General features: G+C 43.3%; 1 protein-coding gene across 1 annotated transcript in view; it reads left to right on the forward strand.

The window, feature by feature from the left end:
* Positions 1-4,247: 4,247 nt before the first annotated feature.
* The window catches only part of LOC306752237 (proton myo-inositol cotransporter-like), a gene marked incomplete at both ends in the record, with an annotated part of 47,899 nt that continues 24,352 nt past the window's right edge, over positions 4,248-27,794 (forward strand). Inside the window, 3 exons of the mRNA XM_079235975.1 lie at positions 4,248-4,866; positions 13,326-13,485; positions 15,023-15,228. Coding sequence (XP_079092101.1) covers positions 4,248-4,866; positions 13,326-13,485; positions 15,023-15,228 — 985 coding nt within the window. The remainder of the gene's footprint in view (positions 4,867-13,325; positions 13,486-15,022; positions 15,229-27,794) is intronic.

Raw genomic sequence — 27,794 nt, forward strand, 5'->3', positions numbered from 1 at the left:
TAGTTAGATATTTTTCAACTTCAGAGCTGAGGGAGAGTTACACATGACGTTTAAAGACGTGTTCTACAGCCACTCAGATTTCTTTTCATGCAAAGATCATACTTAAATTGTAAACTGAGATAAAATGTGTGTAAGTTTAAATCACTGAGGTGTTAAAAGAATAACGGCTTACTAACACATCAGTAAGCAGAGATCTATACTGCTAACCCACCACCCGTGAATTGAGATATTTAATTCCAATTTAAATTGTTAGTGTGTGTAGATATTAGGACTGAGGAGTACTTTTTACTGCACACTACTAAACAGTAACTATATAACTACAGCTGCAGTAACTTGGTTTTGGTTGAAAGTCAAACTGCATTAAAAGTAAATATATAAATGCTGCATTCAGAGAAATACTTGCATCAATGTCATTTCTACGGCTTTCTCATTAATTAAAAAGCTGCAAACATGAAGCCGTGTTGAGAGATATTAGTGAGACTTTAAAGGTCAAAGGTCAAACTCTGGTTTGAACTTGCAGCGTTGGATTCTCAGGTATTTTTTAACATCAAAGGGACAGAAGTCTGGTTTACGAAATGTAACGAGCAGGAAATGAACAGCAGCGTTCACTTCAGATCATATTATCATTCTTAAAATAAATGAATCCAGTTTGGATCAAATAGTGTCAGTGAGTGAACTGTGTTGAGCTGCAACAGTGACCGTCTCAGCTTCTGTCACTTTCATGTCTCCATGTTGTTAAAATCTTTCTAACAAGGTTTTATGAGCTGAAATGGAAGTTCAGATTCTGCAGAAAACAAAGATTGTGTTATTAATTTCCCCTCCATTCAAGATTTTGAGAAAGATTATTTATCGTATTCGATTCTTATTTAGATAAATTAATCATTCAGTACCAGCCGTTGCTCTTGACTAACAAACGGACAGATAACACAGGCGTAGTCAGAACAGCCTTTTAAAAGACGTCTAATAGTTTCAATGTAAATGGTCAAATGATTGTAGAGATGTTATGAGGCTGTTATTAACGCTGACACCATTATAGTCAGTGAGAAAGCTGCAACTTGTCATGCTGCAAAAACGAGTCCAAGACTGCTGATCGCGATGATGTCATTTTTATGTTAGTGGAGTTAAACATGTAACAACTGTGTTGGTCCCTAGAGATGCTGCTGCAGGCCGAGACTGCTGGGGACATCTTAGGATACACTGAGCTCCTCTCTCCTCTCCTCTCCTCTCTTCTTTTATGAATTCATGTCCCATCAACATCACTAACTCTGCTTCTTCCCCGGAGTCTCTGAGCTTTCTCGCCTCACAGGTTTCCACAGGTCGTGGTTATATCTGGACTCTGGTCCTGGCCGACACCTTTGAACGCCACGTCAAGCACATCACAAAAAACGCCTTCTTTCATCTTACAAAACATCGCCCATCGAAGCCTGTCCCTCTCTTCTTTCGGCCGCTGAAACACTCATCCTCGCCTTCATCACCTCTTGACTGGACCACTGCAACAGCATCATGTACGGCACCAAAACAAACTACAATACATCCAGAATTCAGCTGCTGTCTCCCCTCCCACTCCCGCACCAGAGATCACATGACCCCAGTCCTCCAAAACCTCCACTGGCATCACAGAATCTAGTTCAAGATTCTCCTCATCACCTACAAAGCCCTTCACAACCCTAAACCCCTTCATACCTCCTGCACCGACACGCTCCCACCCGCAACCTCAGATCTGCAGACCAAGCGTCAGACCTGAAGGGGGCGGGGCCTTCTCCATGCTGCCCCTCCCTCTGGAACTCTCTCCTCAGACATTCTCCATCACAATGTCCAAACTTTGAGTTTCCCTTGTTCTTTTATTAAGTTCCATCTTCCTTGAGAACACACACACACACATATATATATATATATATATATGTCTAAGTTAAAGATCTGTTCAGTGACGCTTGGTAACAATTACAATCAACTCTAACTTTGAATATTAACAAATGGGTTTTTGATTTTTTATATATATATATATATATATATATATATATATATATATAAAACTATATATACAATATATTGCAGCGTCTTACAGCAGTAGCAGCCACACATCAACATTTCTTGCTGAATTTTCTAGCTATTATTATTATAAGAAAACAACCGTTGTCGTGCCAAAATGTCTAAAAGTAAACTTTAAACCATCTCTTTCAGGCACAATAAGCACTTTCTGACTTCACCAAGTTCTACCAAATGTTAATGTTCTGTAACACACAGAACTGTGGGTTTCATGTAGTTTTTAATTGGTTTCCATCCATAAGATGAGCAATGCTGCAGATGTACATATCACATGTATGTTTGAGGGTTCAAATGACTTATTCCATAAATTACTTATTGTGAAATGATGTGCTCAAATATAAAGTATATGTAGTTCTGTAAAAGTCAAATGTGTTCCTGATTTAACAGTTCTGGTTATTTCTTGCTCTCAGATTTGTTTTACCTGTCAGCATCCAACCGTGGGGGAGCCATCCCATGATGCTTTATGGCCAGGTCACAGGTCAGCAACGCCTATCCAGTAGGTCACAGGTGTTTTATGTCCTCTTTGGAATAAATTCTGCACAGCAAAATTCCAAGTGAGGAAAGAGTTCGCTTCATTCTCTGAAGAGCATGAACGTGATGAGTCAATTTTCTTGTTAGTGTATTATTTTATTTTATTGGAAATGTTATCAGATGTTGCTGCTTGTGGAAAGATCAGGTGTGCCAAAATTCATACTTAATTTGAGAGAATCTGGCAAGCAGAATCCCACCCCCACCCCGAGGCCCTGCTTCTCAGCTGGAATCACAAGGTTCATTTCCCTGGAAGAGACATTATGGGTTTTCACCATGAAACCATGTCCTCCACTATGCGTACAGGAAGCATGTCCCCTTCTTGCCCTCCTTCTCTAATGGGCTCAATCATGATCCATTACCATGCTGTACTGATTCTCCTTTTTGTGTGTGACACCACTGTCCACATATTGATCCTCCCTCCACACATGAATGCATTTACAGCCATGTCATTCCTCCAGGCTGCAGCCATGCAGCATGTTCACTCCAGATTACTTTTTTTTTGCCTGATCAATAATGGAGAAGGCAATGATAATGGTTGCGTGTGTGAAAGAGGCACAGATGAGGGTTTACATCGGGGTTGATGGAGACATTTGGTTCCGCCTTCAGCTTCAATAAGGAAGTTAGATGTTATCTTTGGGGCGGATGAGGGCAGATCCACAATCCATTAAACAAGTGGGAACTGTGCTTTGGGAACTGTTTTAATCGTCAATCATTAATAACCTTTTAATAAGCAGACTTGCCAAAGGGTCACTGGTTTCAGCTTTTCAAATGTTAATATTTGCCGGGTTTTATTGAATTCTGTTGAATTCTATGGTATTAGCTTTGTTCTTCGGTTGGATGATAATCAACTTGGACGTGGGCCTGTCAATGTGTGTCACGTGACCCGACTGTGTGTGTGTGTGTGTGTGTGTGTGTGTGTGTGTGTGTGTGTGTGTGTGTGTGTGTGTGTGTGTGTGTGTGTGTGTGCGTTGAGTAAGTCAAACCTGTAATACCAGAGTCAGGCCTGCAGGGGGCAGCCGTTTTCCTATTATTATGCCTGAGGCGGCGGCTCGTTGGTGAATTCATTGTGACTGAAGCCCATCTGAAATGCGTTTCATTGTCAAGAATATAAATTTCATATTCATACTTCATCTGACATGTTGTACGTATGTGTATCTATAAGGAAGCTTTGCATTTTTTACATTTTTATAATGTTTTACTCTACTTTGTTAGAACTTAGATTTGGCATACATGTACCATGACGCACACTCTATATTTCCATAGCGTTTTTTAAATGATCATTTTCAGTAAACTATATAGTTGAATTGAAACCCCTTCACTCCGGCATCATGCTTCCAAAACAGTGTTTCTTTGCGTCACGCCGACGCTCGTAGTGACGGAGTGCTCCACTACACTCCTCCTATCTTACCTTTCCTCCCCACTCCTCTCCAACTCTCCCATCAGGACCACGGGGATGTGATGCACTGACGCGCACACGGCTGGGGAGACAACTTTGTGTTTGGGAGTGATTGTGGATAGCTAACGCGGCGGGGGGCTCCAAGCTGAAGGGAGGGTGGGGTGGGTAAATCAGTAAAGTGTGTTTTTCTTTTCTTTTTGTCTTCTTTTTTCTTCTTTTTTGCAGCATCAAATACAACTAAGCAAGCCCCCCCGTCCTGTGTTGTGTTTCCCATATGTCGCGAAAGCAGGTCGACCATGACTACAGCCTCCGTAGTATGAGCAACCTGATGGGCGAGCGGAGGAAGAAAGTGAGCGACGGAGGAGAGCGGAGTCTCATCAAGGCTCCGTCCAGCGCCAGCATCAGCAGCCAGGGCGCCTCCGCATCCTCCTCTTCCTCCGCCGCCGCCGCCGTCGGGGCTCCCTCCGCCGCCGCCGCCGCCGCCGCCACCGGCGCGCCCGCTGCGCCGCCCTCATCCACCGGGGAGCTGGAGAGGGCTGCGCGCAAACAGTTCCAGCGCGATGTCACGCCCGGCTTCGTCTACGTCCTGGCGGCGTTCTCCGCCCTGGGCGGGTTCCTGTTCGGCTACGACACCGGGGTGATCTCCGGGGCGATGCTCCTGCTGAAGAGGGAGCTGGATCTGAGCGCCCTGTGGCAGGAGGTGCTCATATCGAGCACCGTGGCCGCGGCCGCCCTGTCCGCCCTGCTGGGCGGCTTCCTCAACGGGCTCTTCGGGCGCAGGGTGTGCATCCTGCTGGCCAGCTTCTTCTTCGCCGTCGGGGGGGTCGTGCTGAGCACCGCGCCCGGCAAGGAGGTCCTCCTGGCGGGGAGGCTCATCGTCGGCGTGGGGCTCGGTAAGACATGTGTTCAACACCCCAGTTTTTAATTCAGCATTGATTTCATTTGAACCCAAACAGATTAGGGTTAGGCCTACACATCACTTTAAGGTAGACAAAGTTGCTTTTAAATGGAAAGCATTGCCCCAATCCCCTCTGGCAGCACTACTGTTATAGTGATATTTTATTGATTTAGGTGTCAACATTTCCTCTCTGCACTTGCTCCCCATCAGAAAGTTCAGAGGTCAGAATTAGCTTAATTGCCCCCTAAGGTCACAGGTCGAACCATTTCCTGCCACATGTAATAGTGTTTCCTTGTATCCGTCTTCTGTCTCCTCTCCTCGCCTCAGGTCTGATATTTGCAATCACCCACACTTCTAATTACACAGCGTGGGCCCCTCTGCTTGGCTCCGTCTGCATGCCACCGGCTGTTAAGACAACTCGCTGTCTTTGTTATTATCATCACAAGGATCATTATTAGATTTAGTTGGATGCCATTAAGTGATTAGAGAAAGCCAACTCTGAATGATAAATAAAATAGGGGATATTATCACAGCATGCCCGAAAAGGAAGATGAAGCTCAAAAGCGCGCAGGAGACCTTTGGTGTCGACGAGGTCGTCTTCCTCGCACACTGATGTCAGAGTTACAGTTATCTGTTTGGCCCCATCCCCGCTTCCTCCCCTAGGATAATACATTTGCACATTCCCTTTCCACTTCTTTCCTTCCCTGCGTGAATATCTCTTAAATCATCTCCCTCTCTCTGCCTGTTCCTCCTTCTGCTCTCCGGCTGCGTATACATGCAACGCGCCTTTTGATCAGAAATACGTATACCCCACATTATCTATAGTGGTTGCTGTTACTCATGACTCACATCCTCTGTGGAAAAGACTGTTAAAGCTGGCTTTCCAGGCTGAGCGCCACGTCGATGGCACTCGTAGGCCACCACCTCTGAGAGTAGTAAGAGCTTACTCCTCGGTGATACGTGGAGGAATTGCAGAACATTTTCTCTCCTCAGTAAACCACTGGGAGTGGAGGCTTAATTCTTTAATAAACATCGCTGACTGCAGAGGAGAGCTCTGTGTTTTCATTCCTCTACAAACTAATTATTGATGTTGGAATCAAGATTTGCCTTCAGACCCCTTTTAGTACCGTTTCTAATTCTTCTGGTGATAAATGGCTGTATTTTAGATTCTCGTTGTGCGGTGTATAAATCAACCAAGGTTTTTTTTTTTTTATCTGGCATCAGGAATGTGCAGATGATGAATGTTTCTCGGCTAATCTTCCAGCAGGTGAGACCCACCGCTGGACAAATAGCAAATATGGAAATACCGGGAATACTTTGCATCAGTATTCTCCAACGCGTGTTGGATGCAGAGTGAGTTTTTATTTGGGCTATAAAAGACATCCAACGTGTGGAAACCTGGATACTACAGTAACGTTTGTTTAGATTCTTCAGCAACTTCAGGTGATTGACAGGAAGTGCTGCTATAAGCAAAACGTGATGCAATGAAAGCACAACTAAAAACGTTGACGAAACTAAATTGAAGCTTCATGTTTCCTGTGATGGAAACAGCTTGGGTAACTTACACGTCTGTGGAAAATGCTTTTCTCACTGGACGAGAAGGAATCCAATCAGAGATTAACGAGGCTTGTGAAGGGCCTTCAGATACGTGCAAACTCATAAAGCCTTTTGACTCTTTGAAATATGTGCATATTGCTATTGGAGATATACATTTATTATATTTTACCACTGGAAACATACTTAAAGATAATGATGTTGCAGCAAACAACTATTTGCTGTGTTAAGACATAGGGGAGTAATCTTTACCCGAGCAGAGAATGAAGCCGCTCTCCATCTGTTAGCGATGTATTCAGAGCCTCTCTGTGCTTTGCTTGGAGCCGGGCTGGCGGCGCACGCTTTAAAGTTTTGTTCGTGCACGTGAGCGAGATCCGCTGGCTGGTTAGGCTCAGCGGTCGCCATGTTGAGAGCCACGTGGAAGCAATAGAAATGCCCCCAATCCTGTACATAGCATCTTTATTGGAAAAAACTCACCAACCATTGGGTTAATGTGGCCCATAATGTCATGGACTGCAACGCCAACACAATCAATTGGCAGTTATAGTGGCAGCCAGTCTACTGATTGGTTTTGTTTAGAACCACCAATCATGAAATGTGATGGAGAGAATTAATTATTTTCAGAGATTTTAATTAAAAAAAATTTAAAATAATGAAAAGGGGCATAAATGATATTGTCTTTCCCTCAAACATGTGAAATGATGATTGAAAATGCAGCAACTACACACTGCATTTACATACACAAGCTCTGACTGCTAATATGGAGAAACTAATCACTGGGTCATTTCAGCTGTTACATTATAAGTAACCCCTGGCCCTTCCGCCATCACAATCTTCTCCCATGTGGTCATCTTCATTACACGAGGTGGCCCTGATGGATAATGAAACAGATCCTGGCACCGCAATTAGCTGCCGTGGGCGCTAATATGGCAGAATTATTTTTTTTATCATCGCATGCAATTATTTCGGCCGAGCCCGTCACCTCGCACGCCGACGCTAACGTGGCCGCCGCTTCTCGGGGAAAAGCCAATTGCTTAAACATTTCTGAACTCGTCCGTAAAGGTCATCGGAGCTGTTCGTCAAACCAGGAAAGGCCACACACCGCCAAGCCCTTCCTCTCTGAACATCTACCCATACGCGTCTGGTTCTCCTGCGCTGGTTGTTGATCTGACCTTTGCCGGAGCACGGGGGACCGCTTTGCAATACGAGCTGTTAGTCGGAGACAACAGACGGTATTGAACCAGACTGCTTCACAAGGCCAAGTTATGTTATAAATGCTCATCCAGCCCATCAAATTAAGAGGTTTTCTCGCTGCATGGGATGTATTTGTGGAAAGATGTTTCAATTATCTATCTTGGATGTGTGATTTGCGATGTGTAGGGAGAGCTCTTTTTCAATCAAGCGTTTTAATCCAGACAATCTTGAACTAGACCCTTGAGTGACAGCCGCGGGTAGCCGACCTAGCACGAGCCCCAGCGAGCCGATCTGCTAACACAAGCTATTATTGCATTTCTTTTTGCGTAGACCACACTGGCTGTGGGTTTCATGATGATGTTTTAATGCGTTTATATTAAAAATGTTGTGATAGATACATTTCAGTAGGAATTCATTATTGACAGTGACAATACGTTTTCCTTTAACCTGCAATTATTATTTTTTGTGCCACTTTGTGGCAGCAAAAACAAACACCCACACTGTTGAAAAATAGACATGTCAAATAGGTAAAAAGAAGCTACCAACAGTTAGCCCAGTGACAACTTTGGTCATTTCCATCTGTCATGTGACCCTTGGCCTCCCGTATATATCGAGTCTCCCTCTAAAATAATGAGTTCTCTCTGTGTTTGATATAAAGGACTGAAGAGCCATGAAATGTTTTTCTTGAAAGAGACCCACTCTTCTGATGCCTTCAGCCCTCGTTAGTCGTAATCCATTCCCTCACACATACACAAAAACCCACGCCCTCACAGCGTGTGCATAATCATGTTTTCTGGGCTAAATTATCAGTTGCAAATTCTGAATCCTTGGAGACAGCAGACGAAAGGGTCTGCAAAGAAACGGTGCGGTTAATTACATTGCGATAACATTTAATTATTGCCTGGAGGTTTGATAACTAATACGTTGTTTTACATACTTTAGTCACAATTCTCAGCCGAACCGGGGGGAAGTATAGAGTATAGACTGTCATGTGTTCAAGAAAGTAGTTGTTTTTGGCTCGACGTTTGTGCATTTTGAGGTTTTCTTTTCTTCCCCGTGTGGTTTTATAAGAACACAGTCCTACATGTGACTAATCTCTAAAGGTATGTTACATAATAAAAAAAACTCCAGTCCAAGTCCAATGTCAAATTAGGCACACTTATTGAATTTAATTAACAAAGGACACAACCTCTCCTGCTTTTACCACTGAATTTAATCACCACTCACACCACTTACCCATTTGAAAGTCAACAACAGCGTTATCTGGGGGAGGTTTCGCTTTATCTGCGCATTTTCAAGGATGCTCTATTAGCCTCTAATTAGCTCCCTCCATCACAACCAGCTGCTTAGCAGCAGAACATGTCCCGCCTGTCTCTTTAGCACATCGCAGTGACAGAAGGTCTGGTGGAGTATCTCCTCCTCGTTCTCTGATCAAGTGAGTGGAGCCCGAGATTTGTACTACGTGCCCGGAGGCTGCCTTCACAAGACCAGACAGATTCTCTGTTTAACTGGGATGTGCTGCTCTGAGGCTGAGCGTGGCCAGACGATGACTTTATGAGGGCATGTGTGTGTGTTTGTGTGTGTGTGTGTGTGTGTGTGTGTGTGTGTGTGTGTGTGTGTGTGTGTGTGGAGAACGCAAATGCTGGGAGCTGTCCGCTGGTGCTGAAAGAGAGCTCATTATCGAGAAAGAGGGAACACACTGCGAATGTGTTTGTAAGAGATTCACATTGTGAAGAAAGTGAAGAAACTTGACCTTTGGTTGAAGTCAGTGTGCTTGTCTTCAGTGGAGCTTCAGCTCCAGTGGACAACTTCAGAGGGACATGACCACTTGAGAAGCTTTCCAAATATACTTTACAACAATGTGTTTAGTGTAAATCACTTCAAACACGTCTTTGTGAGTCCCACCAAAAGTGATGACAGACAGTCACCTCCGCTGTAGAGATTTGGGAAACGTGACTCCATCTAAACAACAAGCTGCCTAAAGCGTAGTTTATACTCGCCGTAGTGAAGTGGTTGCAGCGCTTGGTCGCGCACCTCAGAATTTTTTTTCATGTGCGATCATGTGACTGTCACAAATAATTCACTGATGAAAGCATTATTTACATGTCTGGGGTTATTCAAAAAAGGCCAATTTGCTTTAGAAACAGCAGGTCTCAAAAATCCATTGGAGTATATATTTTGCCAGCCAAATAAAATAGTTTACAGGATAGTCATCATACGTTTCTTGACAATGCATGTAATACTTGACTTGTCTCTTTACAGCATAAAGTAGTCAATGTACAGTATATGAGTTTACAGAGCATTACAATCCCTTCTCGGCCTTGTGGAGGTTGGTTTATGGCTTTTGGTTGGTTACACCTACAGTCTACGGGCAATTCTATGGGTTCCACTCGTTGTCTTTTTGATTATTCACAGTTCATTTTGTTCGTTTGCCCTCTGGCGTTTCAGAGAATAATACAACCAACAGCTCGGAGCTCGCGCATCATCTGCAGAGGCTCGCGCTACGGTGCCAAGCGGGACTATAAACAAAGCTTAAAGCACTTTGTTTGATATAAATAATATAAATGTTGGTCTCATGAGCCTCCAGGATATGTTTACTGAATTAACTTTATAACTTATATGTATAACTTATAATAATATAATAACATAATATTATAACTTAATATTAATTAAACATAATTTAACATAATATTAATTTAACATAATATAATATAAATTTAACATAATAATTTAACATAATATTATAACTTTATATATATATATATATATATATATATATATATATATATATATATATATATATATATATATATATATATATATATATATGTACTTCCAGGGCAACCACCTGGCTAGCCAAGCTAGCTGTTTGGTTCGCCAACTAGCAAACTATATGCATTCAACGTGAGAACAAACATTTGCCAATTATTGTTTCATATATAGCATGATACTATTTCAATAGGCAAAACAATACTGGCATTTTGCTTGATGCACACGGAAGACATCCGATAAGTAACATGATAGTATTAGCAGCTTTAAAGTGAACACACTCTGCATTCTAAAAGCCTATGAAAGACAAAAACTCAGCTGAAAAAAAACTAATTTCAGACGGTCAATAAGCTGTACAGAGTTTGACCTTTTTTACTGGCCTTAATGGTATTAGCTTTTATATTCGCGAACATATTTTCTCTGTGACCACCTGCAGCAGGATGTGAAATGGAAATGATCCATTCCTCAGTAAAGGCATCAACATCTGCCGTGGGCTCTCACTCAAAAGGCATATGGGCAGCAGCCTTGGCTTGGGCCGACACAAGCTGGCGTTGCATATGGCGGAGATGTACAACACGGGAACATGGAGGGAAACTAGCAAGAGGGAGGATGAAGAGGTGTGGCTGCATGAGGTGAATACAGATAGGGGCATTACAGCAGATGAGGACTTTGGGACCTGTTTGTTAAGATGGCTGCAGTGTCCACCTGTGTGTGTGTGTGTGTGTGTGTGTGTGTGTGTGTGTGTGTGTGTGTGTGTGTGTGTGCGTGTGCGTGTGTGTGTGTGTGTGCATCTGCATAATGTCATCTGAGTAAACAAACCTACGTGCAAAGCTGTCAGACAGAAAGGAGCGAGAAACACATTTCATGCTTTTTTTTTGTGTTTTCTGTCTCTGTGGATTGGCATGAAATCTGTCTTTTTTTGCTCCGTTCACCCGTTGAGTCATTAGACTCAAAAACTTGATACGTTTTCTAATATGTCACATCTTGTTTCAAGCGAACTGCATTCACCATTGCAGTACATGTAATGTTTGACAAACAAATGCCGGAGCCTTCGGCTGCATCTTTGTGGCCCTTGTCGTCAAAGGGAGGACGCTTAGGAGATGGTCCAGTGTGGCATTTCAGTTATGTGCTAACAGGTGGATGTACCCATGTTGCCACCAGGCCACTGGCCGTGTACATGAAAAAAACACTGCATTTGCTACTGAAATCCATTGTCTTGAAAGGCTCTATTGTAACCCCATAACATACAGGTTTGTTTTTCTTCTTCTTCTCGTGTCTCGTGTTCAGCAGAATCTCTCAAAAGCTTATGAAGGGATTTCCATCAAATTATCCCGAGCTGACAGGCTTCATGCCAAAGAGCAGTTGATTCGATTTCGCTGGTGATCTGGATCTCGGATTTCCACCCTCTGATGATAATCCTTTATTGTTTTTTTAAGCCATAACTTAGATTGAGACTCCAGATCCTGAGGGTCTGTTTGCCGGGTGAAGGAATCAATTTGTAGATGTAAGAGACGACCGATGTCTCTGGTTGTCCCAGCAGGCTGCAGAGCTGCTCGGCCTTGGCCGAGGCTACGAGTGTCTCTCCTCTGAGTACTCAACGCCGGACAGTAGAGCAGGCAAAGACCTGAGCGCATGGCTTTGGACCTTTACTGTTCACTTTTGGAATTGTACACAGTGTGTCTTTTTTTTAAGTTAATGGTGATTTCCTTTCTCAAATCGCTCTCTTCTGTGGAGAAAAAAAACGAAAGAATCCCTCGCACTCGATTATAGATTTCCCTTCCCAGAGCTGCCACAGTGTGGTGCCCGCTTGGAGACTGGTTTCACAGCAAGCGTGTTGCTATAGCAACAGGTAGCCATGGCGGCCGTCGAGGGCAGGGTGGTGGCAGTATGGAGGGAGAGGGGGGAAGGTGGGGGGGGGGGGTTGCAGAAAGCAGTGGCCGACTATTAATAGAGCTTATCGGGAGCCAGCTGCGGAAAGCTGCGGCCCCGTTGCACCTTGTCAGATACATCCGAGGAAAACACACACTGTTTGTGCATGTGACTGAGTGTGTGTGTGTGTGTGTGTGTGTGTGTGTGTGTGTGTGTGTGTGTGTGTGTGTGTGTGTGTGTTGTGTGTGCACAAATGGATGTTTTCCAGATCAGAGTAGTGCAGAGCCCATTACTGGGATGGTTGTTGTTGATGTCGGGGTCAAAGGTCACAGTCATTTTAAATGAGTAATTCATCACAGACAATGGAGATTGTTGAATTGGTAATAAGAATGAAATATAAAACATGTTGTAAAACACTTGGGTTTTGGGATTTTTAAAGTGACAATTTATAAATGAGTTATTGTCAATTTGACAGTTTTCTCAAGTGAAATAACTTTGGTGATTGGCTTTTCTATCTATCATCATCTGGTTTTCTCAGTGTGGTTTGTGATCAAATTCCAGCAAAACTAATGTCATTCCCAACATCCTCTCCCGTGTTATGTGTTTAATGCTAATTAGCAAATGTTATCATGTTAGCACTCTCAACTAAGAAGTTTGTTTACATGGTAAACATACTTACTGAGCATGCTAGCTTTGTGAGAGCATGTGAGCATGCTGATGTTAGCATCCAGCTCAAGGACAGCGCTACAGAGCCCATAGTGGGGCTGTATCAGTATGTTGGTGGGATAAAAGGCGTCAATATTGCTTTTTATTCTATATGTTATTTTAATTATTGTAAAGTTCAGTTGATTGGTTAATGTTAGCGTTGTTTATTTGTCACGGTTAAGCTTATGAACCTGCCCCAATGGGTTCATATTTTCATTTATGTCATACAAATAGCTCCTTTTCATATAAGCCAGCATTTACTTTGAGAGCAAGGAACATCTACAGTGTAACAGGCTCAATCTGAGTCCCCTCGCTGAGACGATTCTCCTGCCTAACGGTGTCTCTCTCCCTGTCTTTGTGCAGGTATTGCCTCTATGACGGTGCCAGTGTACATCGCTGAGGCCTCTCCGCCCCACCTCCGGGGTCAGCTGGTGACGGTCAACACCCTCTTCATCACCGGTGGACAGTTCACTGCCAGCCTCGTCGACGGCGCCTTCAGCTACCTGCAGCACGATGGCTGGAGGTCAGATACGGAGACACACACCTCACAAACACACACACAAACACACACACACACACACACACAGAGGATGTGTTACGTTACAATTTGATAAACGGGTTAGATGGATGCCACAAAACAGTATCCCTTGGGTCTGCATAAATACACTTGAGGTACTTTTCAAAGGTACCACATCTGCCTTTATGATCGACGGTCATATAGTCAGATATGATACTTGCCTCTTTTCGTATCAAATGCCAGAAAAAGTCGGGCCGGCACAAACCCTCGTTCCAAATGTCAACACATGCGCAGGTCAGCCCATAACATTTGCTGACAGCAGCTGCGCCGTACGCTTGAAAGATAAGTATGCCGGTCTTTGTCCTTCTGCTCTGTCTTTTCTGCTTCTGTGTGCATATTTTGCCGCTGTCACACTGAATGCAGGTTTACAGCCTCCGGGGTGTTTGAATGTTGAGCTGTGAGACACTTTAGATAAGAATCGTCCTTTTGGCAAGGATTCGCTTCAACTACGTCCCCTGATGGAGATTGCGGAGATCGTTTTGAAAGCACCTAGATTGCTGTGATTCATACGTGATAATGGCTTTTCAGGAGACGCTTATTGAGTTTTGAGTGTGAATGTTGTCTGATTGACGTATTTACCCACGTAAGGGAAGAAAAGCCATATATGTCTGGGTGTTTACTTCAGGAAAAATGGATGGGTTGAGTTTTGAGCTGCTTCTCCAGTTCTTCTTCCTCTAAAGATAAAGCTCTCTAACATCATCATTATCACAGTCTTTTTTTGTTATTCTTTGCCTTCACCACATTTGTAGAACAACCTCTTCATTGAATGCAAAATTGTGTGTATGAGCGGATACAGAAAGTCAATTTTCGTCTCAACATACAGTCATATTTCAGTATATCAGTGGCTTTCTATGGGTAAAGATTCTCTGTCATGCTAATAGAAATCAGCGCTTTATATTTTTGGAGTTATAAATGCAGTGTAGGTTTATATGTGCAGCACTAATGTAGTATTTTGAACACTCCAACCCTCCATGTGCTGCGTTCAGGGGTTAGAATTAAATGCTAAAATGTGAATGTAAAGGCTAGGGTTATTTTAAGCAGCAGGATATAAGGGAATAAAAGCCTTGACATTTCACCCAGTGTTTAATTTTAATGAACTAAACTACCGGATGCTTTTTGCTGGCGTAATCAAATATCTCAACACAAACTACATGTACGGGCAACCTTTTTATGCCTCCGCACCGGCAACAGCCGCGGATGGAGGCATAATGTTTTCGGGTTGTCTGCATGTCCATCCGGTCCATTCCCGTGGATGTGACATCTCAGGAACAACCGCCAGCAAATGTCTTTAATTAAAAGTGATGACATCATCTTGTCTGGCTAGCAAAAGGCGGTACTTGTAGTTCAACCTATGTCTGTGAGTAATGTCCGAGGAATTGTAAATCGCATGGCAAGCCAAGATTTTCCCCAAAACACCTGGCGATGTCGTTTCTCCGCCATCGTGCTTAGTTTGCTCACTCCAAGCCTTGTCTCTTGTCTCCAGGTACATGTTGGGTCTGTCGGTGCTCCCCGCCGTGCTCCAGTTCGTGGGATTCCTGTTCCTGCCGGAGAGCCCTCGCTGGTTGATCCAGCGTGGGCTGACCCAGAAGGCCCGCCGCGTGCTCAGTCAGATCCGAGGCAACCAGAACATCGACGAGGAGTACGACAGCATCAAGAACAGCATCGATGAGGAGGAGGACAGCGGAGGAGGTAACGGGGGTAAAGGGAGGGAGGATTGGGGCAAGGGAGCAGCACATTTTGCTTTTGCTTATCGTTTTTATGCTATAAGATCCTTTTTTTAATGATTTTTGGTGATATTTTACAGTACCTACACAGGTATCCATGCAGTCGGCGGCTGTTTATTTTTATTGCATCAATTTAGTATGAGTAACCTACAGATATTTGAGGAAGGCCTCTACGCTTCACACGTCACAGAAGATACACACAAGGTGACACTAAGTACATATTAGTCATTCTGGTCTATCAGTAACATTTGAGGTTGTTTAGCAAAGCAGTTTGTGCACTTTTTCTTTTTTTTCACGGCATTTCTTTCGTGTCAAGGTAACTGCTACAGGTCACAGGTCACTCATCATCTTTACGCAGACTTTCCTAGAGGCCACGGCAATAGATGACATGTTTGAAAGGGACTCGTCATCAACACCTCACAGCTGAGTCACGACCCTGAGCCCCCGAAGGCAGCAGCCTCCTCTTCACTCACTCTGACGTCCTCCTGGCTGATGAGAGTTCATGCCGCCTTCCCGCTGTGTGATGAAGTCCCTCCTACTGACGCAACAGTTGCTCTGTTGCCATTCCCTTGACTCCCGAGGCGATGATGGTGACCTGCCAATCAAAGTGTGGCATCTTTTCTCAGGATTCTCTGTTGACGTGGTTTGACTTTCTCGAGGTCTTCTGTCCGTCTGCTTCCCCGCGGTGTCTTTGGCGAAGTGATGTTGTGGAAGCTTTCATGGAGTGGATGTAGGTCGAATCCTTTCGGTGGCCGCTCGGCTCTCAACGAGGTGAATCAGCGCTGTTAATGGAGATCTTTGATCGAAGGGCAGACACAAAGAAAGTGGAGGAGGTAAATAAATAGAAAAGACGTACTTCATGGTCAATTATTGTGTGAGCTGACCTTTGCTTGGCTTCGCCAGTGTGAGCAGACAGTATTGAGCGAGGTGTTAACTGAGATTTATTTAGCTAATATTGCTGTTTTCATAACCCAGATCGTGACAGTCGGGAAATCTTTTATTATTTTCGAAGGCTGCGTGTCCAGTCTCTTCGGGCTAATCTTCTCCCCACCTGCTTCCAAAACATTACAATATAAACAAACTCACACTTGTTTCTTCCCCACATTTCATAATACCCCTTATCTGTTTGTGCTCATTTGCGGAAGAGAAAGCAAGAGTGAAATACAAATAAATCTACAAAAGAGGGACATTATGCACGTTCACACACAAAGAAAGTTGTGGTGTCATAATTGCTGCTGTGATGTGAATTTGAATATAATCCCCAAAACTGTTACTTTCCCTATTGCTGTAATCAAAACTGTAGTCATTTCAGTTTCACATGTTAATCCAAAAGGCAAGTTTTCGACTGTTGCCCAGATATTAAATATGACATGTTGAATCATAAACAGATCCTGGATGTAACACTAGCTAGATTTCAATTCAGGGAACAAACCTCAGCCAAACTTGAGAGTGTTGCATTCACAATACAGTATAAATCTAACCTCTGTATTGTGGAGGCTTATCAAACACGGAGAGGATTATGGTCTAGAAACCTCTCAAACATTTCCTCGACCTTGCTTAAAACTTGACTTAATGGCAGCAAATATAATGTAGGTTAAGGTTTGACGCAACAAGAAGCTACATTAGAATTTGAATTAGGTTATTGATATGTTTTAATGGGTTACTAGCCATCCAATCCATCGGTGCTCCAGAAGGACGTGATGGTCTACAGCGCCGAAAAAGATCCAACATTTAATATTGCGAAGCCGTTAACATCTACAGACAGCTTCAGCTAATTCGTGACTCTCAGTACTGCAGAGCTACACTTTGCACGGAAACCAGATAAAAAATACTAATAATGTTGTTTTTTAACCTTTTCAAGTATCTTTAAGTGGAAAGGACATTTTGCTTCAGATGTCAACTATTTCTGACTTCATATAAAACCTTTTAGATAGAGTTTGGGTTTTGTGAAAATTTATTTTCTTCAGCAAAGTCAAGCCTGAGATGAAGTCTGAAATAACTGCTTCTACTTCTGTGAACATCAAAGTGATGCCTGTGTGTTGTTCCCAGGGGTTTTTACATTTGTATAAGTTTCCCTCCAGAGCCCACTGTTTGTCTGCCACGAGCAGCGCCAGGAGAGAGTAATGGAGGGAAAGAGAGTGGAGATAGGAGAGTCGATTAACAGGCAGGAGAGGACAAGTGGGCAAAGGGCTGAAAGAAGAGTACAAAAAAAGAGGGAGGACAAGGAGAGGAGAGGAAATTGGATTCATCCTGCAACTAATCAACCTTGACAACAGAGAACACCGTGTCTCTGCAAGGAGTGGCATAGATCCCCCGGGCCCATGTGGCCTGCTGTGAGGAGGACACACATAATCACATGTCCCTCTCGCTGGACTCAGTGTGTGTCCAGCAGTTTCCTTTTTTCATTTCACCGTCTCTTCCTCCTCCTCACTGTAGCTCATCACCGCGAGTCACGATCAGTTACGGCGTGCGACCGGAGGCAAAGCGGGTCGGCTCCTCTCCCGGCCCGCTTGTTATCTTGTCGCCGGTGTTTAATATTTTGATTCAACGTGAAACATAGCAATGGACCCGGTGTTCAGACTTCCAGGAATGTTGTCGTTTCGCTTGAGTTGGTTTCAAATTTTTGACTTCTCTCTAATTCCAATTAACGTGGCAGGAAATGAAGCTTGTTTCCGGTCGCCCCGCAGGGATGTTGCCGTTATACTGCGTTACTTTTTCACTTTCCAAGCACACAATAAACCTTCACACTGGCTGTTCCTTCTCACATGAAATAGCGTGCGCACTCTGCAGCCTAATCGCCACAGGTCAGAAGGATTTGTGGTTGTGATCTGGCTGTGAATTCACTGCTCACGGCCGGATCCATGAGCATGCCTTAAACTCAACATATTTCAATATTTTGGCAGTTCTCTGTTCTCTGACCAAACCTCTTGAGCTGCATCGCCTCATGACAAATCATGACCTTTGACTGTTGAATAGTACATACAAACAAAACAAGCAGAGAAAACACACCAAACATTACAAAGTAAAGAGAAACAATAACTCATTTGTTGCCATGAAATTCATTCTAAATGAAAAAAGTGACCATTACATGGAAGAGCAAATGGATTTAAAGTAAGACGAATGCTAGTTTAGAACAAACCAAAAGATGATTTCTGCCATTTCATGACATCAGATCAAGAAACTTCTGCGGTTATAAATCTGTAAATATAATTTAAAGGTGAAATGTTTGACTTGATAATATAATAAAACACCATGTCAGCTCAATCCAGAATGGGTAGAAGCAATTTGGGGACAGTTTTTTCCTGATATTATAAGAAAAACCTATAAAGAATGCCCAGATCTACCTTTAATGGTTGTAAAAAAGCTCAGAACAATAATAATACCAACATACGCTACATATTAATACGCAACATATGTTACGAACCCATGATGAAGCCGTGGGTTGGGGTTGTTAGTGGTAGCGTTGTTAGCATTGTTAGAGTTGTTAGCGGCGGTAGCGTTGTTAGCAGCGGTAGCGTTGTTAGCGACGGTAGCGTTGTTAGCGGCGGTAGCGTTGTTAGCGGCGGTAGCGGCGGTAGCGTTGTTAGCGGCGGTAGCGTTGTTAGCGACGGTAGCGACGGTAGCGTTGTTAGCGTCGTTATCGGCGTTAGTGCCGTTAGCGGCTAGCGGCGGAGCGATTCAGAGCGCCGAACGACAGTGAGACTCACAGAGCGGGAGCGTAGCTTCATCCTCTGCTCAGGTGGACTTTACTTCATTATAGCTTTACATTAAAAGCACTTGTTTGATGCGATATCAATGCTGAGCATTTAGCACCTTCAGGTTTAAGGGGGTATGTCAGACCTTTTCAAACTGTTACATTTTGTCAACTCGTTTAGCAAAAATCTTGAAGTACCAGACGAACAGAAGGAGGTTTTTGAAACTTCTAACAGATGGAACTTTGTGGGGAATCAGGCAGAAAGGGCAGAAAATACCAGCGTTGCTCATGTCTCCCCTTCTGCTAAATTCAGTGTAGTTCTTAAATGATAGTGTTTGGTCTCAAAGTCCCTCACGACTAAACCCAAAGGGAAGAATCTTTTAATAATAACCATCTCTGCCTCATCATTTCCTGCCTGCGCCGCTATAGTAGTCTGCAATTTGCATGCTCTCTTTTCGGGCTGACGTGTGACCTGGAGACCTGCTGTCGCCTTAGCAACCAGACAGGCCGACAGAGAGGTATTGGTAGACAGAAAGATGGAGAAGGAAGCTTCAAAAGTCTCTCCTGATTGGCCCGGTCAGGGTCAGGTGACAGCCAATACACACCTGCTAGATCCAGGAGAGCAGGACGTTCCCATAGACAGCAGGGTTCAGGTCAAAGCGACTGGGTTTGATGCTGCCTTATAGGGCCATCCGAATATAGAAGTTTAGCATCAAATCCCGCTTATATAATTCACATCAGCAATATCTTTTGGGGATTCTTTTCGAAACATTTTCTTACACTTATACATATACACAAGTATATATTTCAATGAGAGAGGTGAATGAAGAGGAATCCTCTATGTGTTCTGTGGGTCTCGGCCATGGCTTGGTCTCGGTTCAGGTGGTCTTGACCCGAACACTGGGGAGTGTATGAATGTTTTCTCACCTGGGCATCGCGCCCCTTGGCTGACACGTCGGTTGTCATGGAAACAACGCTTCTCACTTCACCTTTCCTCTCACCTCGGACCCAGCTGTGATTATAGTGCGTGTAAACTGTCACACACACACACACAAACACACACACACACACACACACACACACACACACACACAGACATTTAACACGTTTTAAGACATTTAACTTCCTTGTCTTGAAGCTGGTTATTTCCATTAGATTATATTATTGACTTGTTGTCTTTTTGGTACTTAAATGTCTTAAACGCTTGAGCAGGAAGAAGGATGTAGAAACTCTCAGCGGCTACTTCATCTTTTGATGAGGCCCAAGTCAAAGAGCTCCGATTAGCGTCTCTTCAGCCTGAGAGGTGCAAAGGAGTGAGAGGATGACGAGCAGGGGGAGGAAAAGAGAGGAGGGCGAGGAGAGGTCAAAGAGAAAGTGAAGCGAAAAAATGGAGCTGTTTGGGCAGCAATTATGATGGAGAAGCAATATCGCAGGCCAGTTCTGTCAGCCATTAAATTGCCATTCTTCATGAGAAACTTCATGGTGCATCGTATTGAACTCATTGATTTCTTTGGAGGGCTCGTTCCAGGCAACGCTGAGCAGACTCAGATGTAACGCTACGAAAACAAAGGTCACGAATGGACTCTGACCGATGGTGCCTGTGTGAAGCTAAACTACAGCTCTATTACATGGATTTCTTCTTTTTTTTCATTCTGCAGAGAGGAAAAGCCAATAAAAGATGCATTTAGTGTATTTTTAGAGAGGATTATTGGTGATTACAGCATCCACTAGACTAGGGTGATCTAGTTTCAGACGTCTCTTTCTTGAAGTGATGAGGCCACCCTATTTATGTCTATTTATAAGTATGAAACTTTTAGAGTACATTTCTCTTTAGACTTAAAAAGGTCCATTAGCCCAAACTATTGACTGCAAAGCTATGACACTCAACAGGACCCTGGGAAAAGATCTACTGAGTGAGACAGCAGGAGCTAAACATATAGCAGGAAGATTCAGAAAGTTACTTTTACGTGGGGAGTGTGTTTCAAATTTTAAACGGCAATATATATTTATTTTTAGGCCATTTTAGGAGTACTTTAGCTTTACTGTTTCTAGCAAATGTAAGTCAGTATCCCTTTAAAGCAAGAGTACTTTCAGTCTGCTCATCCAGTTTTGATTTGAAAAGGAGAGATGGGAGAAATTGCTCAATGTCAAGCATCAATTTAGCACAGTATAATCATTGCATTGCATAAGATGTCTTGGTAGGCAAACAGGCACAGCCAGTAATCAAGATGAGTCTGTATATTGTTTAAAAATAAATACGGCCTCATATGAAAGCTGTAAAAGCGAGTAAGTATAGACTGATTTAAACACCGGTCGAAGTGTAGGGAATTAAATTACAATTGTTTGTGCTCTCCAGCAATCTCCTCTTTAACCTGCTGCTCCGTTTGACTCGTGCTTGTTTCTAGCCATCGGTTGCCAGGTAATCAAGGTATCAAGAAAAGTGTGCTGCGTTTATGTTCCGGCAGAGCATTTCTAAATTATTAATTATATGCCATTATTATTGCTGCTTATTCTCTCTCTCACACACACACACACACACACACACACACACACACACACACACACACACACACACACACACACCTGATGGATGTCTGAGGGAGTTTGAGCGTCTACCTCCATCGCGGTCCTAATTCTCCCACTGGTCGTTAATAATTCAGGATATTTGAACATTTTATGGAACTCCACTGCGGCTCTGGGTCTGTTTAACTCCACCAAGAGCTCGTAATGAGACCGGGGCTTTGAAGAGTCAACAGACAGCCTCTTCACTCCCTTAAATGTAAGTTCATAGATTTCGTTATTGGTCAAGATGGAATAAAAATGAAAGGCTCGAAGCTTTATTTGTGAAATTCAACGGGTTTGAAAGTAGCTGTCTGAGCAGCACTCTTTACCAGCGTAGTTCACTGTTCCCTTCTCAAATCAGACTTAATTGGATCCAAACAAGCTCGATGCATTGTTTTATGAATATGCTTCCTGCTCCAGTGCTTTTCATTTCTGCCTCTTGTTCCTCCTCTCGTGCGTGTGCGTTAACAAACCCGGAGAGGCCACTTGACGAATATGCTCACAAGGGTAGCACAAGCAAATATTTTGAAATCAGATTATTAGAAACGACGCGTTTCTGCCCGTGTTGCCATCGGTTTAAACAAACCAAGGAGCCGATGCCGGGGGGTTGCTGGGCGGGGTGCAGGGAAATGAGACCAAACTCCCATCTGGGAAATTATTATGGAGGATGCATTAGCAGAGGATGCAAAGCAAGGCGGGCTGCTGCCGATGAAAGCAGAGAGGGGAGATTAGGGGATTGACTTTCCCTTTTCTTCAGTAATTGGTTTCTATCGCGGCCTACTTGTGAGTCCACAAACAAAAAGTATGAATGTATTTAACTCCCGATTCAATATTTTCTTGCTGTTACTCATCGTCAAGTGGCTATTCATCGGCTGCAGAATCTACTTGATCTTCTACGCGTTAGCAGGCATGTGTAGGTGTCCACGCTGTTCACTGCTCTTTGTTGAAGAATCAATACACACTCAAGAGACATTGGGGATTATTTTATTTATTTAATTTTCAGCCGAGGAAGGAAAGCTAAGAAGTTCTGAGAAGAGCTAAGAAATTAGCTCTTCAATAGGCAGTCAATAGGCAGAATTAAGTTGCAAATTCTACATAGAGAATGGATGTCTCTAGTAAATATACAATTATTAGTTTAACAAAAAATTATAATAATAAGTATAAATGTATAGGTTTGATGTCTTGGCCCTATTGCATTAAAACAAGGAAGAAACCACAACGTCAAGAGGAAGATACAGGCTCCTCCCCCTTGTTTCCCGTCTCTATGCTCAGCTATGCTCTCCATCTCCTGGCTACACATTTAACAGAAAGACACATTGCATCAATCTTTTCATCCAACACGTGGCAATTAAAGCAATTAATTTCCAAGTAATTTAATAAACTCACCGAAATACACCTAAATACGTAAATACGTAATTCATGCGGTAAAGCAACATTGTCACCGCTCATACGGAACAAAGAAGTAAAGACCAATTGCAAGTCAATCATTTTCTTTTGAGGAGGACTTTCAATGTGCTGCAATTCATCAGCCTTGAATTATCGTCACTCTTGTCAACTCACAATGGAGGATCAACAAAAGGAGATTTTAAATTCGCTCCACTTTCACTTATTTGAATCTCACAATGTGAATGAAAATGAAGGCTGCTTGAACACAGCAATGTTCTTCTGAAAATGCCATTCTGAGTATCCACACCGCACCGACAGCAATGAACCTGTGGCTCCTCCAGAGATGCTTTATTTAATTACATTCAACTGGTATATTTTGGGTACAGAGGCCCCAATGAGCCCTGAGTGAAATTAACAAGCACAGTAATGGTTATGACTCAAATGTTCCATCCGTGAATGCAGGTTTATTATGAGGGCAGTAAATTATCTTTGACAGAACTATTATACAAATAGGTTTTAATGGGAACAGCGAAATGAGAAATTCAGATGATATAGGTAACGGTGCCTATGCTTCCTATTTGCCACAAGCCTCTCTCTTGTGTGTGTGTGTGTGTGTGTGTGTGTGTGTGTGTGTGTGTGTCTGTGTGTGTGTGTGTGTGTGTGTGTGTGTCTCTAAGAAAGACCCTTATCATTTGCATTAATGCAGGTGTGCAGCTGGGGACGTCATGAATCTCAATAACTCAGTAGATTGATTACCAGCAGACTTCGAAATGGCTCTCGAGAGTTTTTATTTATGGCCAATGGGAATGGATTGATGGATGAGGGTGGGTGTGTGTGTGTGTGTGTGTGTGTGTGTGTGTGTGTGTGTGTGTGTGTGTGTGTGTGTGTGTCTCACAGGTTTGTGAATCTAGCTGCGAAAGCTGGAACCACCCATGAAGGCACGTTCATTAGCATACATGTTCGGCAAGTTTTCATCAAACCTCGGAGCTTTGTGTCCTTGAGACTTCATTTCATCTGCTTCCAGCAATACTTGTTCCTCCATGTCCACTCATAATCGATGCGGTACGCTAAAGTACGTGGCAATGACAGGGACTTTCTGCTGCATTCAGTTTTAGCCCCATAAATATGTATATATATATATATATGTATGTATTTATTCCCTTTTGCTATAAGTGCATTGAGAGAGGATCAGAGCGAGTGATAACCGCTGACCACACCCACTTGCAATGATGGGTGTGGTCAGGTGTAGCATCATAAAAAAATAAAAATTCAGTAAGGAGATACTCTTTCAATCAAATTCAATAAATTGACAAAGGAACATGTTTCACTATGATTCTAGCTACATAATTCTAAAGATACCTGTAATCAGTTTAGATGTACTCTCTCTCTTTCTATCTGTCATATACCTTTTTCCTGACACACACACACACACACACACACACACACACACACACACACACACACACACACACACACACACATTTTCTGACTTATACCTTTACCCCGAAGTGTGAGAGGAGTCAGCGCTAACAGCCGTGTTTTCATCACAGCAGCACCGTTGCCTTCAGGAGACACATCTTTTGAAGATCTCTTCAGTACACATTTGTTTCCTTGCTCCACATTTAAATGCCTCGAGGACTCCAGCACTTCAGAGGTACGATAAGAACTTTGAAAGGAGCGCTTCATTCGCCCGCTATATCTCGCTGTTGCAGCTTGTATCTTCCCACTGACTCTAACTTCTCTGCTGTTTCCTCTTGAATCTCAACACAATCCTGTTTTCTTTTATTTTTTTCCTGCCTCTACTTGTCACTTTGTCTTTCGCACAGATTGTTCTGGATATTTACTTTGCTTGAATGGATCAATCAGACATTGATTTGCTGACTTAATTGTCTCTTAGCTCTCTGGGTACTTTGTGAACCGCTGTGTAGTCCAATTGTTCGGCAAAAACCCACTCAGTTTGTCTCAAGGCCGATTACACAGGAGGAGACGCGTGACTCAGAGAGGAGACGGTGTTTAAAAAGATTTTGACAAGATCAAATGTGAGAAATGTTCACTGCCACTAAACTCCCAGTGCCTCCCGGTGAACAGTTAAAATCAGACATGAGGATGCTGCTCAATCTGTGATAGAGCTGTTTCCCTAAAGTAGTCTCTTCAACGAGGAAAAGCTTCAATTTTTAGTCGTATTGAAGAAGAAATGATCCTCTTTTTTTATTATCGACAGTGATATTATTTTTTGCTCCCTGTGGTTATTGTGGATGCCAATTTAGAGGCTCCCCAGTGCTATTTATACCATATGCAGATGTTGAATTATCTGAACTCGAAAAGCTTATTAAGATGCCATGCAGTTAAAAACAGCAGCAGGTTAAATATAGATGACAGCCAGGCAACTGCTGTTTCCAATGACAACAGGTTCCCTTTCCCCCTGTGGCTCTCCACTCACCTCTTCTTCTTCACCCCAGCCTTATGGCAGCAGATACATCCTTCCTTTTCCCTTTCTTTCCTCTCAGCTCCCTTCCTTTACCTATATTTGCTTTTCCTTTCTTTTTCTTTCCTCTCCTCTCCTTCATCTTCCTTGCTTTTTTCCTTTCCTCTTTTGTCCTCTTTTCTGTCCTCTCCTCTAATTTACTTTCCTTTGTTTTCTTTCATTTTCCTTTTTTTCTCCAAACCTGCTCTCTCCTTTCCTTTCCTTTCCTCTCCTCCTTTTCCCTTCCCATTTTTTGCCCACTTCTTTGCTTTGTTTCTTTCCTTTCCTCCCCTCCCCTCTCATATAGGAACATATTTGACCAATCGAACCGACTCTGACTCTAAGGCAGAGTCAGATCAGATTGAGACCACAAGTCACGCCACCTGCCAGACATGAAGGTCATCTCTGCACCTTTTGAGATGCAGACCACAGCTCTCTCCCCTGCTGCCTAACGGACTCTTTTACCAATGAGAAAGGGCTGATGTCTCCCATCACTCTGCTTGTGAGTCAGGTTTGGTATCGCTCGTCTTCTGCTCAGATTGGACCCACCGGCTGCATTCAAAACACGGGCCATCTGTTTGGTGATTGAGATCGATTAACTCGACTTGAGTTAAGAGCAAGTACTCCATCAAGGATACAAGGGTACTAGTGATACTCTTGTGATGCTTTGCAAAACAAAAATACAACAGTAAATGAAAGGGTGTATATTATCCCTTGGTGTACTTTTCTTCCATTTCTGGTGATAAGATGGAGAACCAAGCCCAGCAGAGGCCTGGCAGTGAGCGGGTTTACTCAGCTGCTGGGATGGTAAATACTGAGCGGGATGTGTGTTTTAGCTGGAGGTGGACAAACATATTGGGCGGCTGAGGCTCAGGAGGTGGAGGGATTGTCCACTTGGAATCCTGCCTCCTCCAGTCCGCATATCAAAGTGTGCTTGAGCGAGATACTGAACACGAAATTGTTCGGATCCCGGTGGGCAGGTTGGAGCATTGTATGGCAGCGTCTGCATGAGCCTGTGTGTGACTGGATGGATGTTGGCATGTAAAGTGCTTGAAGTGGTCCGGGAGACTTGAAGAGCGCTATATAAATGCAAGGCCAAGTCCATAGTGTGCTTTGTCATATAGATATCCAGTAGATATAGATGTGTGATATATTGAGTCATGGTGGGTGGGGAAAAAGACCTTGTTCCTGTTCATTTAAAAGGGATAATTTTATATTTTGAGATTTTTTTCCTTCTTTGCCAGAAATGTACTGATTAGACTCCTCCAACTCAGTGGACTCAAGATGCACGCAGAGACATAAAAAGACACGCATGAGTTTGTCTGATTAAAGCCACGAGGAGGAACTTTTCTTTTTGTGCTCCCCATGGACAAAAAAAACAGCGGTGTTTCCAATCACCAGATTCTTCTTTTTAAAAAAAAAAACTCCTTTTACTGGGGCAAGTTCTGGTTCTCCCGGTTCTGGTTCTCCGTTTAAAAGATGAATAACACTTGTCAGCAGTCCAAAGACGAACTCCAATGAGTTTGCGTGGGTCACCGTGTTGCAGAACAATCAGCGTGAACATCAACAGGGACAAACAGAGAACAAAAGAGCCTCCGTCTCCTCCGCTCCACTGTAGGTTTTAAGCAGCTTATTAATAATTGAGCGAGGAGAGTTGTGCGATGGCAGATCTATCATGATTTCCCCCTCTGCGCTTGTCACAGGCCCTGCACGGCTAGATGGATATTGAATCAGCCTCTTTTCTTGCAGTATGTTTTTTTTTTCGGGGAGGACAAAGGCAGGCCAGTGGCATTATTTCACCACTTAAATATGTGATAATGAATTTCAGGCGGCGCAGGAGTTGCCTCAGACTGCAGAAGAAGAAGAAAATCCCCACATGCCAGATAAGACGTGTGAAAAGAAAAGGAATACAGTATTTGAATGTGTAATTTGTGTGTATATTTAGTTCAAAGGCAGTTCTTTCCCCCCTGCAATGGTGTATCTCCCATGTGTTATGGCGCTATTATGAAATGCATATCACAGTGTGTGTGTGTGTGTGTGTTCAGAAAGATTGGTTTCTACTGCAGTAAAATGAGATATGAAATGGAAAATGTGTGTGCCTAGTGTGTGTTTGTGTGTGTTTCTGCCTGTTCCCCTTAGGCCATCAAGCTCTGTCGTTTCTCTCTCTGTCACACACACACACACACACACACACACACACACACACACACACACACACACACACACACACACACACACACACACACACTTATTTCCTCTTCTTTACTCATGTCCCTCAGGACTAACTACCCACCAGTTTTGGGTCAAGCTGGCAAGAGCAGCAGATTGTTGCGTAAGCTGGTTTCAACAGCGCTGGGTAGACGGGGAGATGAGAGTTTACCCACCGAGCTGTCATCTCGGGCCAGGGAATAACTTCTGTTCACGA

Source organism: Taurulus bubalis (assembly GCF_910589615.1).
Source record: "Taurulus bubalis genome assembly, chromosome: 20".
NCBI classification, from domain to species: Eukaryota; Metazoa; Chordata; class Actinopteri; order Perciformes; family Cottidae; genus Taurulus; species Taurulus bubalis.